The sequence below is a fragment of the Thalassophryne amazonica genome, chromosome 8 (assembly GCF_902500255.1).
Source record: "Thalassophryne amazonica chromosome 8, fThaAma1.1, whole genome shotgun sequence".
In the NCBI taxonomy this organism is placed as follows: Eukaryota; Metazoa; Chordata; class Actinopteri; order Batrachoidiformes; family Batrachoididae; genus Thalassophryne; species Thalassophryne amazonica.
Window position 1 is genome coordinate 117,944,683 of NC_047110.1, and position 12,871 is coordinate 117,957,553.

Consider the following 12,871-nt stretch of genomic DNA (forward strand, 5'->3'; position numbering starts at 1 on the left):
ATTAAAGAGTTTGCTTTGCACTTTAACCCTTTGTTTTCTGGCTACCTGCATCTTGGGGTCCAAAGACTGTGTTTTCCTGAAATTGCAGGTGAAAACTATTTGGTGCAACGTTAGTCAATAACTTGATTATTCTCAAACCAGTTTCACTTCCATGTCTTGTTACTGAAATAATTACATTGGAGGCAGAAGCTTACAGCCGACCCTTGTAAATAAATAAATTATTGATTCTTCTGCAGTAATCAATACAGATTTCACCAGATTGTGTCCAACATACTTACAGTTAACACTCTGTGCAGGAGCTGGATGCAGAACTGAAGGAAAAGTACGTCAGAGTTGAGGAGCTGATTGGACAGAAGGCAGGAGGCTTGGACAACGCAAAAAAGAGGGCAGAGTTACTCCAGCAGGAAGCCAAAGCGCTGCTGCTGCAGGCCAGCGACAAGCTGCAGCTGCTCAAAGGTGATAAAAACCTCAGATTCAATTCACCAAATGTGAGTCATGTGTCTGCATAACTCCCTGAAAAAGAAGGAAGTCGTATGTTGCCCTTAGGCCTGATGCTTATCTGCAGATTCTGTTGCATCAAGGCGAAGAGTGTCTACAACTGCCTCTGGACGGGGCACCAGTCTAGCGTAGGTCTCTTCCCCAGCAGAGACCCATTTCCAGTCCTATCATGTCCAAGGACACAGACAGGAAGCATGAGGACACTCAGATACCTGTTTGTACACCTTGAATCAGCAGTTTGTATTCAGATAATCAGCTCAGGTCACTGAGATTGTACTGATTTGTCTGCTGTTCCACACCTCATCCATCCAGAGATACTGGATTTATCTCAAACAACAGATTGTCTTTGTGTCTGTCATTCATTCGAATGGTTTCTGTGTGACAGCATTAGTCAGAATATGAAGGAAACAAATTAACTTACTGTGGATGACAAAGAGCACAGTCACGAATCCTGCTGTCTGTAAAACAAAGGACTGTTGAGCTGGCATATAATTTCAATTTTTTTCAAGTTATTTTCATTTATATAGCACCAAATCACAACAGAGTTGCCTCAAGACGCTTCACACAAGTAAAGTCCAACCTTACTAACCCCCAGAGCAACAGAGGTAAGAAAAAACTCCCTCTGAGGAAGAAATCTCAAGCAGACCAGACTCAAAGGGGTGACCCTCTGCTTGGGCCATGATACAGACACACATTACAGAACAATTCACAAAACAAATATACAGGAAACGTTGCTGGTGCATAGGACAGGAGGGTTTCAGAAACAGACACCACACCCATCTCTGGATGGAACCGCCCCTCAAACAGAGAGAAAAAAAACAGAATCATACATCAGAAAGACAACAAATACAGTATAATTTATCAGCATTAAACAAGAAAAACAGAAGAAATACTAAGGTGATCGCCAACCACTAGCCCTAAGCTTCACTAAAAGACCCAGAATTTAGATAAAGTTGAGGCCGCGGCACGCTCCGTTTACTAATAAAATTAATTAAAAAGGGTAAAAAGCATAGAAACATACTATGTCAGTATGCTAGTCATACGAAAGGGAAAATAAGTGCGTCTGGACTTGAAAGTCTCCACAGAATCTGACTGTTTTATTGATGATTCCACATCATTCCACAGAACAGGAGCACAATAAGAGAAAGCTCTGTGACCCACAGACTTCTTATTCACCCTAGGGACACAAAGTAGTCCTGCACCCTGAGAACGCAGAGACCAGGCCGGTATGTAGGGTTTAATTAGGTCAACTAAGTAGGGAGGTGCGAGTCCATGAATAATTTTATAAGTTAATAGCAGAACCTTAAAATCTGATCTCACAGAGACAGGAAGCCAGTGAAGAGACGCCACAATGGGTGTAATGTGGTCAAACTTTCTGCTTTCTGTCAAAACTCTGGCAGCAGCATTTTGAAGTAGGGTGAAGGCTGTCCGGCATCAGCAAGCCATGGCGGCCGCAAAACAAAAGCCAGTTATCAATAAATCTAAAGCCTTGCTGTCTACAAAATTGTGCCAGCCGCCTATTCAATGATGTCAGCCTGCTAAACGCCTCATCATTACCCCGGGAGGGGAGGGGACCAGAGACTGTTAATCGATGCCGACACATCTTTCTGGCGAGGTCACAAGTCCTCTCTATGTCCATTTTTGTGACCTCTGAGTGCTTCATCCTGACATCATTGATGCAGATGTGATTAACTATGTGACTGTATCTCGTGTCATATTCCTTTGTCTGTCTTCCCTTCTGCAGCGTCAGCACCCTAAGATGAGAGGCAGTGTTGGGAGTTCTGGCACCAGGAATACATTTAACGTCAGCTGGCGTCTGTAACCTGACTTTGCGAGTGATAGAATCCCCTATCACTAAAGCCCGGCGTTTCTGCCTGGAGATAGGAGTGGAAGTCACCCATGGGCTCAAAGAACTCACATCAGACATATCCAAGGCAGAAAACCGGTTCACAATTCACACTGGCAAATGTGATCGGGGTACCACAACTGGGCACCAAGCCCTACGTGACTTTCTCTGCCTAACCACGGTCCGAAAGCTGTCATCCACAGCCGGTGTTTCTAGGTTAATGCTAATGGGCACGCTAGCTGGCCCAATACTAACCTTATCTGGAGTGCCCGTAACATCTAACTCCACTGAACTAAGAAGCTGTTCTAGCTTATGGACATGGCTCTCTAAAACCCTATCTGCCAGCATCACACAGGATTAATGTAAAGTATAAAGTAGTGTACTTTGTGCACCAGAAAATCCAAGAGTGTAGCCAAGCTAGCGCAAGCTAACCGCTAACAAAAATGCTAATTGCTGCTAGGATGCACACAGGAGTAAAATAATGAGCTAAAATTCACAGCAGTTACACTGAAAAACTTAACAGAATTATTAGACTGATAACAGCAATAAAAGAAACAAAGTGTATATTTTGCCGGATACGGCAAACATGCATCTAGCGATATTTGACCGGATCTCCTGATTGGCTAGTTCAAATGACGTCATCATAGAGGGTATTTCAACATGGCAGTGTCCTCGGCATTGAGTGTTGGTGCTAATTTTTCATCTTTAAATGCTGTTTTAGGTGCCATAAAGTCATTTGAATCAGAACAGAAAATCACCTACTACTGGAGAGATTCTCGGACGCTCAAAAACATGGCACAGCCATGCACAAAATTATTTACGCCGTGTGGCGAAAATGATTTCCACCAGCGCTTTTCACCACGCAGTGGAAATAATTCTTGCAGTCTTGGTAATTTTCTGTGTAGGGCGGGGATGATAAACAAAACCTGCAAATTCAAGACAGAATAAAAACAAAAATACAGAAGTCCATGTCGGCACGTGTGTTTATCCTGTTTTTCTCTGTCGGTGTCTGCAAAACCTTCAATCGGTCCACCCCTGAAAATAGTGACTGGTAAAATATGCCAATTTTCAACAAAGAAAATCACGAATATTGAGCTACTATCATGAATGTGAAATAAGGAGATCTGAAACTCCAATCGCCTTTAAGTTCCAGCCCGACCACGGCCGTTCCGTTCCATTGTGAATAAATTTAGACAGCTGGCAAAACTTAAAATCTGATCTCACTGGGACAGGAAGCCAGTGAAGAGATGCCAAAATGGGTGTAATGTGGTCAAACTTTCTGCTTCGTGTCAAAAGTCTGGCTGCAGCATTTTGAACCAATTGTAGACCCCAATGCTAGACTGCGGTAAACCAGAAAATAGAACATTGCAGTAGTCCAATCTAGAAGAGATAAATGCATGGATCAGGGTCTCAGCATCAGCCATAGACAGGATGGGACAAATCTTCGCGATATTTCGCAGGTGGAAGAAAGCAGTCCTAGTAATATTTCTAATGTGCAGGTCAAAGGACAAGGAAGGATCAAAAATTACCCCAAGGTTCCTCACTTTGTCAGTGTGATGTATGACACACGAGCCGAGGCTGAGCGTTAACTGGTCAAATTGATGCCGATATCTCACTGGACCAAGAACCATCATTTCAGTCTTATCAGTGTTTAAAAGTAGGAAGTTTCTAGACATCCAACTTCTCACGGCTGCAAGGCAATCTTCTAAGGATTTTATGTAAACGAGATTACCAGCAGTTATCGGCATGTATAACTGAGTATCATCTGCATAGCAGTGAAAGGTAATCCCCAAACACCGCAATATGTGCCCAAGGGGTGCTATATAAAGGGAGAAAAGCAGGGGACCTAAGACAGACCCCTGTGGAACCCCAAATTTCATGTCACTAAGGTTAGAGGTAGTGTTACTGTACAAAACACAGTGAGAACAACTGGTCAAGTATGACATCAACCATGCAGGGGCACTCCCAGTAATCCCAAAATGATTTTCCAGCCTATCAAGTAGAATATGATGATCCACTGTATCAAATGCAGCACTGAGATCTAACAGCAACAGAACCGTAGTGGTGTCCGAACCCATTGTAAGCAGAAGATCATTCACCACTTTAGTGAGAGCCGTCTCTGTGGAATGATATTTTCTAAAAGCAGACTGCAGTGGCTCAAAGAGATTATTGTCAGTAAGATAATCTACGAGCTGCCGTGACACCACTTTTTCCAGAATATTAGAGAAAAATGATAGATTTGATATCGGCCGATAGTTTTTCAATACACTAGGGTCAAGATTAGGTTTCTTAAGTAATGGTTTAATCACTGCAGATTTGAAACATTTAGGAACAGATCCAGAAGTTAAAGAAAGATTAATAATTTCCAGCACAGTCGGCCCAAGAGTGGACCACAGGTCCTTAAACAGTTTTGTTGGTATAGGATCAAACAAACAGGTTGTGCTTTTTGTTGACATTACGAGTTTTATCAGCATGTCTAGTGAGATACTATCAAATTCTGTAAATCTAGGTAATACCTCAGTAGTGGCGCCCACCTCAATAGCAGGGTGTAGTGGCTGGATTAAGGCATGCCGGGATATGTTTAACCTGATGTCTTCTATTTTCTTCCCAAAGTAATCCAGGAAATCTTGTGCTGTAAAACGAGAGGGAACTACAGGTGGTTGTCCATGTATAAGTGTTGCCACCGTGTCGAACAAGAACTTTGAGTTATGCTTGTTTTTGTTGATCAAATCAGAGTAGTAAGTCCGCTTTGTAGCCAATAATGCATGTTTATAGTCTAAGACAGCATCACGCCACGCAAGGTGAAATACTTCTAATTTTGAACGACGCCATTTCCGTTCTAGACCTCTTGCTTTATGCTTGAGGTCACGCAGATAATCACTGAACCAAGGTGACTGTGATTTGGAGGAGCGCGGTTTTAACACAGGTGGTGCAATCATGTTGAGTGTAGTTTTGAGCACTGAGTTTAAACTATCCACAAGTCTGTCTACTGACTGGGTATTTGTCAAATGTGAAGCTAAGACATCAGGCAGTCTAGCTTCGAGTTCAGTCTTGGTTGAGGAGTTGATGCATCGCTGTAATGATATACGAGGGCTGTCCGTAAAGTATAGGTTCTTTTTATTTTTTTCAAAAACTATATAGATTTCATTCATATGTTTTTACGTCAGACATGCTTGAACCCTCGTGCGCATGCGTGAATTTTTCCATGCCTGTCGGTGACGTCATTCGCCTGTGAGCACTCCTTGTGGGAGGAGTCGTCCAGCCCCTCGTCGGAATTCCTTTGTCTGAGAAGTTGCTGAGAGACTGGCGCTTTGTTTGATCAAAATTTTTTCTAAACCTGTGAGACACATCGAAGTGGACATGGTTCGAAAAATTAAGCTGGTCTTCAGTGAAAATTTTAACAGCTGATGAGAGATTTTGAGGTGATACTGTCGCTTTAAGGACTTCCCACGGTGCGAGACGTCGCGCAGCGCTCTCAGGCGGCGTCATCAGCCTGTTTCAAGCTTAAAACCTCCACATTTCAGGCTCTATTGATCCAGGACGTCGTGAGAGAACAGAGAAGTTTCAGAAGAAGTCGGTTTCAGCATTTTATCCGGATATTCCACTGTTAAAGGAGATTTTTTTAATGAAAGACGTGCGGGCGGATTGCAGCGTCGGCTCGCAGCCGCCGGGACGCTCCGCCACAGGAAAAACACCTCTGTTGGAAGCCTTGAGGACACGTTGGAACATCTCCAGCTGAACAATTTCCCTCTAAACAATTTCTCATATACTCACTCCACTGAAAGCCATCAAAAGCCGCCTGGATTTTACAAATGGTTATCAACACGGAGGTATTTTTCCTGTGCCGCCGCGCCGCGTCGGCTGCGTCCCGACGCGCGGACCCGTCCGCACGTCTTTCATTAAAAAAAATATCCTTTAACAGTGGAATATCCGGATAAAATGCTGAAACCGACTTCTTCTGAAACTTCTCTGTTCTCTCACGACGTCCTGGATCAATAGAGCCTGAAATGTGGAGGTTTTAAGCTTGAAACAGGCTGATGACGCTGCCTGAGAGCGCTGAGCGACGTCTCGCACCGTGAAAAGTCCTTAAAGCGACAGAATCACCTCAAAATCTCTCATCAGCTGTTAAAATTTTCACTGAAAACCAGCTTAATTTTTCGAACCGTGTCCACTTCGATGTGTCTCACAGGTTTAGAAAAAATTTTGATCAAACAAAGCGCCAGTCTCTCAGCAACTTCTCAGACAAAGGAATTCCGACGAGGGGCTGGACGACTCCTCCCACAAGGAGTGCTCACAGGCGAATGACGTCACCGACAGGCATGGAAAAACTCACGCATGCGCACGAGGGTGCAAGCATGTCTGACGTAAAAACATATGAATGAAATCCATATAGTTTTTGAAAAAAATAAAAAGGACCTATACTTTACGGACAGCCCTCGTATAAGGTTGTTGTTCCACTAAACACGGCAGTGAAACTGTAAACTTAATAAGTGAGTGATCAGAGACCACTGATGTAAGAAGCATGATGTCAATATTCGTGACAGCAATACCACGTGCGAGAACCAGATCCAGGGGATTCAGATTCAGATTCAATTTATTATTATACCTTTGGGTAAAATTAGTTTACAATGAGTGAGTCCTCTCGTTTGGTAAACACAGAACAAGACAAAGCAACAACAGTGCTAAAAAGCTAAAAAAAAAAAACACAAGGACGGCCCCAAAGTAGAATAAAAGCAAGATGAGTTAAAACATCAGTAGATAAAAAGTCTAAAAACATATCATACTGAACCAAAAGGATAAAACTAAATAAATAAATAAAAATCAAAATGTGCTGTTCATAAAAACAAGGTAAAAAGACTATACAAAAAATAAATACAAAAGTTATATTAAGTTTCTGTTACTTGTTTACAGCACTGATGGCGGCTGGTACAAAACTGTTTTTGTAGCATTTAGTTTTACAAGCTGGTACCCTGAACCTCCGACCTGAGGGGAGCAGCTGAAACTCACTATGAAGAGGGTGGGAGGTGTCTCTCAAAATGGAACCAGCTATCCTCTGTACCTGTTTGATATACAGGGATTCTGGCTGAAGCTGAGACTCTCCCGTCAGCTTGCTTGACCATTTCACAATTTGGTTTAGACAATTTTTGTTTTTGAGGGACATGCTTCCAAACCATGAAACAAGACAGAAGGATAAAACTGATTCTATAAAAGCACGATAAAACAAGGTCAGCACGGTTCTGTCAATGTTAAAAGTGCACAGTTTTCTCAAACAATAGAGGCGCTGGCATCCCTTTTTGTACACAGCGTTACACTTAGACTCGAAGTTCAGTTTGTCATCAATGACAGTTCCAAGATATTTATATGTGCTGACACACTCCACTGTCTGACCTTTTAAAACTGTTGCCACTTGACTAGGAGCACTGTTTTTACGAAAGTCAATAATCATGTCTTTTGTTTTAGAGATGTTCATCTCAAGAAAAGACTTACAGCACCAGTCAAGAAAATCAGTAACAACTGGACCGTGACTCCTATCATTGTCTTTCAGCAAGCTGACAATAACTGTCATCTGCATACTTTAAAAGGGTATTTCCACTAATGTGCGTTGAATCCCGAATGCATTGCCGAAATCCTAATGCATCCACAATTTCAATAAATGATTTGCAGAGGGGATCAGAAGGCTTATTTATATGAATGTTAAAGTCACCAATGATCAGAATGTTATCTACACTAGTTGACAAGTTAGAGATGAATGCGCCAAATTCATCTAAGAATTCAGAATACGGGCCAGGAGGCCTATATACAGTGACAAAGTAATACGACTGATTTTATTCTTCTGACCTTGGCAATGCATAATATCCTGAGCAGAGCGGAGAATTAGATGCTCAAACGAGTTATATTTGTGACCCTCAACAGCTAATAAGCTAAACCTAGATTTATGAATAAGAGCAACACCACCGCCTTGCTTCACATCACGAGGTACGTGACTAAATGTATATGCTGGTGGGCAGGCCTCATTTAAGGGGAGGACAGCTGTAGGTTTAAGCCAGATTTCACATAGCCCAATCATATCTAAGTGATGATCAATAATTAGATCATTGATCAACGATTTTGAGGACAGTGATCTTATGTTAATGAGACCCAGTCTAAGGACCTCAGTGGGGTTGACAGTTGAACTGTTTGGGTTTAGGGGTGGTTCCAGAGTAGCATAAATAAAATGCCTAGAAGTAGGTTTAGGTTTGAGACATTCCACGTGCGTTATAGGTAGCAGACACGAAGTCTTTGCCATTGCTGGAACAACCACTGGGCCATCCTCAATTTCAACATCATCCAGTATAGTAATGGGTATTAAGTTTGGAAAGCATATCCCTCTATGATTTCTATGGGCATGACTACAGAAGCAGGCCACAGTCTCAACATGTTGAAATTCCCTCCCTGGCAGATCAAAATCAAATCAAATCAATTTTATTTATATAGCGCCAAATCACAACAACAGTTGCCCCAAGGCACTTTATATTGCAAGGCAAAAGCCATGCAATAATTACAGAAAAACCCCAATGGTCAAAACGACCCCCTATGAACAAGCACTTGGCGACAGTGGGAAGGAAAAACTCCCTTTTAACAGGAAGAAACCTCCAGCAGAACCAGGCTCAGGGAGGGGCAGTCTTCTGCTGGGACTGGTTGGGGCTGAGGGAGAGAAGCAGGAAAAAGACATGCTGTGGAGGGGAGCAGAGATCGATCACTAATGATTAAATGCAGAGTGGTGCATACAGAGCAAAAAGAGAAAGAAACACTCAGTGCATCATGGGAACCCCCCAGCAGTCTAAGTCTATAGCAGCATAACTAAGGGATGGTTCAGGGTCACCTGATCCAGCCCTAACTATAAGCTTTAGCAAAAAGGAAAGTTTTAAGCCTAATCTTAAAAGTAGAGAGGGTGTCTGTCTCCCTGATCTGAATTGGGAGCTGGTTCCACAGGAGAGGAGCCTGAAAGCTGAAGGCTCTGCCTCCCATTCTACTCTTACAAACCCTAGGAACTACAAGTAAGCCTGCAGTCTGAGAGCGAAGCGCTCTATTGGGGTGATATGGTACTATGAGGTCCCTAAGATAAGATGGGACCTGATTATTCAAAACCTTATAAGTAAGAAGAAGAATTTTAAATTCTATTCTAGAATTAACAGGAAGCCAATGAAGAGAGGCCAATATGGGTGAAATATGCTCTCTCCTTCTAGTCCCCGTCAGTACTCTAGCTGCAGCATTTTGAATTAACTGAAGGCTTTTTAGGGAACTTTTAGGACAACCTGATAATAATGAATTACAATAGTCCAGCGTAGAGGAAATAAATGCATGAATTAGTTTTTCAGCATCACTCTGAGACAAGACCTTTCTAATTTTAGAGATATTGCGCAAATGCAAAAAAGCAGTCCTACATATTTGCTTAATATGCGCATTGAATGACATATCCTGATCAAAAATGACTCCAAGATTTCTCACAGTATTACTAGAGGTCAGGGTAATGCCATCCAGAGTAAGGATCTGGTTAGACACCATGTTTCTAAGATTTGTGGGGCCAAGTACAATAACTTCAGTTTTATCTGAATTTAAAAGCAGGAAATTAGAGGTCATCCATGTCTTTATGTCTGTAAGACAATCCTGCAGTTTAGCTAATTGGTGTGTGTCCTCTGGCTTGATGGATAGATAAAGCTGGGTATCATCTGCGTAACAATGAAAATTTAAGCAATGCCGTCTAATAATACTGCCTAAGGGAAGCATATATAAAGTGAATAAAATTGGTCCTAGCACAGAACCTTGTGGAACTCCATAATTAACCTTAGTCTGTGAAGAAGACTCCCCATTTATATATATATATATATATATATATATATATATATATATATATATATATATATATATATATATATATATATATATATATGGGTATATGTTTGTGTGTATATGTGTACCTGTGTGTGAGTGTGCATGTGTACAAGTAAGGTGTGTACTTTAACTTATCTGTTTTAATCTTAGTCTGTGAAGAAGACTCCCCATTTACATGAACAATTTGTAATCTATTAGATAAATATGATAACCCTAACCCAGATGAACTGCACTATCACCATAGTGGATTTTCTGCACTAATTTCCCCCCTAAGCTAATGGATTCCACACCCTTGCAGTGTCTCTAATCACCTGCTCCGTGGCCTGCTGTAGATTCCTAATGTTACCCTCCCTGTAGAGCTCTATCTATGTTCGCAGACAAGATGGCAGCGCCTTCCGCCATCGCCATCGCCGTCTTTTTATACAGTCTTTTAAAACAAGCCAATGTACTAGATACTTTAATACAATCTAAACAATCATTACACACTCTAACACCCTTTACCAAAACACAATCACCTTTAGCAGTAGTTCGAAACTTTCTTCTATCAAATACCAAAGTTCCACGATAACTGGACTGTCAGTTTAAACAGCTCCTGGACATGTTGAGACAAGAGTCCATTTTTAACTTTATACATTATCTGTATTGTAAAATATTCCAACAAGTTATAAAATTTCAAAAACTGAAGACGAACAAACAGTGAATTTGTTGGTTCACGATATGATTTTTTACTTATCACTGGCTACGTTTACATGCCGTTAATATTCGGGATAAGGTCAATATTCCGGTTTCTGAATCATTAGGAATAACCCTTTTACATGCTTAAGCAGACAGAGTTACTCCTATATACATGGTCATTGGGATCATTTGGAATATCCCCATCTAAACAGTGACGCACGTCTTCCACCGGTGCTTGATTTGGTCTGGCGTTCATGCAAATCCTGTTTTGCGTAACTTTTCGGCCACCTTCTTGTAAATGTTGCTGTCTCGGTACTTTCTACCGTCAATAAAAGACATTATATTCATGTCTTTCACGATACTAATGAAGTACAGTGGTCCCTCATTTATCGCGGGAGTTACATTCTAAAAATAACCCGCAATAGGCAAAATCCGCAAAGTAGTCAGCGTTAGTTTTTAACAATTAGCATATTTAGCATATTTAGCAATTAGCATAATTAGCATTAGCATATCTCACCCATATTGGCCTCTCTTCATTGGCTTCCTGTTAATTCTAGAATAGAATTTAAAATTCTTCTTCTTACTTATAAGGTTTTGAATAATCAGGTCCCATCTTATCTTAGGGACCTCGTAGTACCATATCACCCCAATAGAGCGCTTCGCTCTCAGACTGCAGGCTTACTTGTAGTTCCTAGGGTTTGTAAGAGTAGAATGGGAGGCAGAGCCTTCAGCTTTCAGGCTCCTCTCCTGTGGAACCAGCTCCCAATTCAGATCAGGGAGACAGACACCCTCTCTACTTTTAAGATTAGGCTTAAAACTTTCCTTTTTGCTAAAGCTTATAGTTAGGGCTGGATCAGGTGACCCTGAACCATCCCTTAGTTATGCTGCTATAGACGTAGACTGCTGGGGGGTTCCCATGATGCACTGTTTCTTTCTCTTTTTGCTCTGTATGCACCACTCTGCATTTAATCATTAGTGATCGATCTCTGCTCCCCTCCACAGCATGTCTTTTTCCTGGTTCTCTCCCTCAGCCCCAACCAGTCCCAGCAGAAGACTGCCCCTCCCTGAGCCTGGTTCTGCTGGAGGTTTCTTCCTGTTAAAAGGGAGTTTTTCCTTCCCACTGTAGCCAAGTGCTTGCTCACAGGGGGTCGTTTTGACCGTTGGGGTTTTACATCATTATTGTATGGCCTTGCCTTACAATATAAAGCGCCTTGGGGCAACTGTTTGTTGTGATTTGGCGCTATATAAAAAAAAAATTGATTGATTGATTGATAGATGTTTTAAGGCTGTAAAACCCCTCACTACACACTTCTCAAACAGGCATTAACATTTTCTCACTTTTCTCTCCTGTGTAAACACTCTCTTTTTTCTTCTAAGTGAGAAGATTATAAACAGACACACGCAGAACACAATGCACGAGCTCTCCCTTCGCTCACTGCCTCCGGGGGTACGGATGCGGGACCCGCAAAGAATCCAAGTCATGGCCACGTAGCTCTGCGGCTGCGGTATACCGAGACCCTGCGCCGCTGTGGATTTTTCTGCAAATGCCGGAGCACTCCGCATCAAAACAGTGAGCGTAGTCTCTGGACCTGTTGCCAGAGTTGGCGCAGCTCCGCACAGCAGAGAGTGGGGCCGTGTGAGTGGCCCACTGCAGTGTTTACCCAGCCCCCAGACTCAGTAAGCGCATCGGAGGCGGTGAGAGCAGTCGCGGTGATGCCGACCGGTGCCGCGACCGGCCTGATAAGGACGCAGAGCACAATGCACTGTTTACCTCTGCTTCTGTGGTGTCTGGTGGGTTGCTCGCGTCGCATACAAGTAGTTGCCGTACTCAAAAGACCAAGATTCCTTGCAGATAGGACATGCGCAGAACACAAAATAATGTTCCTTTCTATGGGGATATCCCGATGCACATTTATATGACCTGATATTCGGGTTAGAAAAGGAGTAACCCAGGGGTCATGTTCTGGTTTTTAAAAACCG

At 42.3% G+C, this 12,871-nt stretch overlaps 1 protein-coding gene across 1 annotated transcript in view; it reads left to right on the forward strand.

Moving 5' to 3' along the window:
- LOC117515001 (laminin subunit beta-1-like) overlaps positions 1-12,871 on the forward strand; it is a 476,107-nt gene that overhangs the window by 431,627 nt on the left and 31,609 nt on the right. The window contains exon 52 of the mRNA XM_034175563.1: positions 297-456. Coding sequence (XP_034031454.1) covers positions 297-456 — 160 coding nt within the window. The remainder of the gene's footprint in view (positions 1-296; positions 457-12,871) is intronic.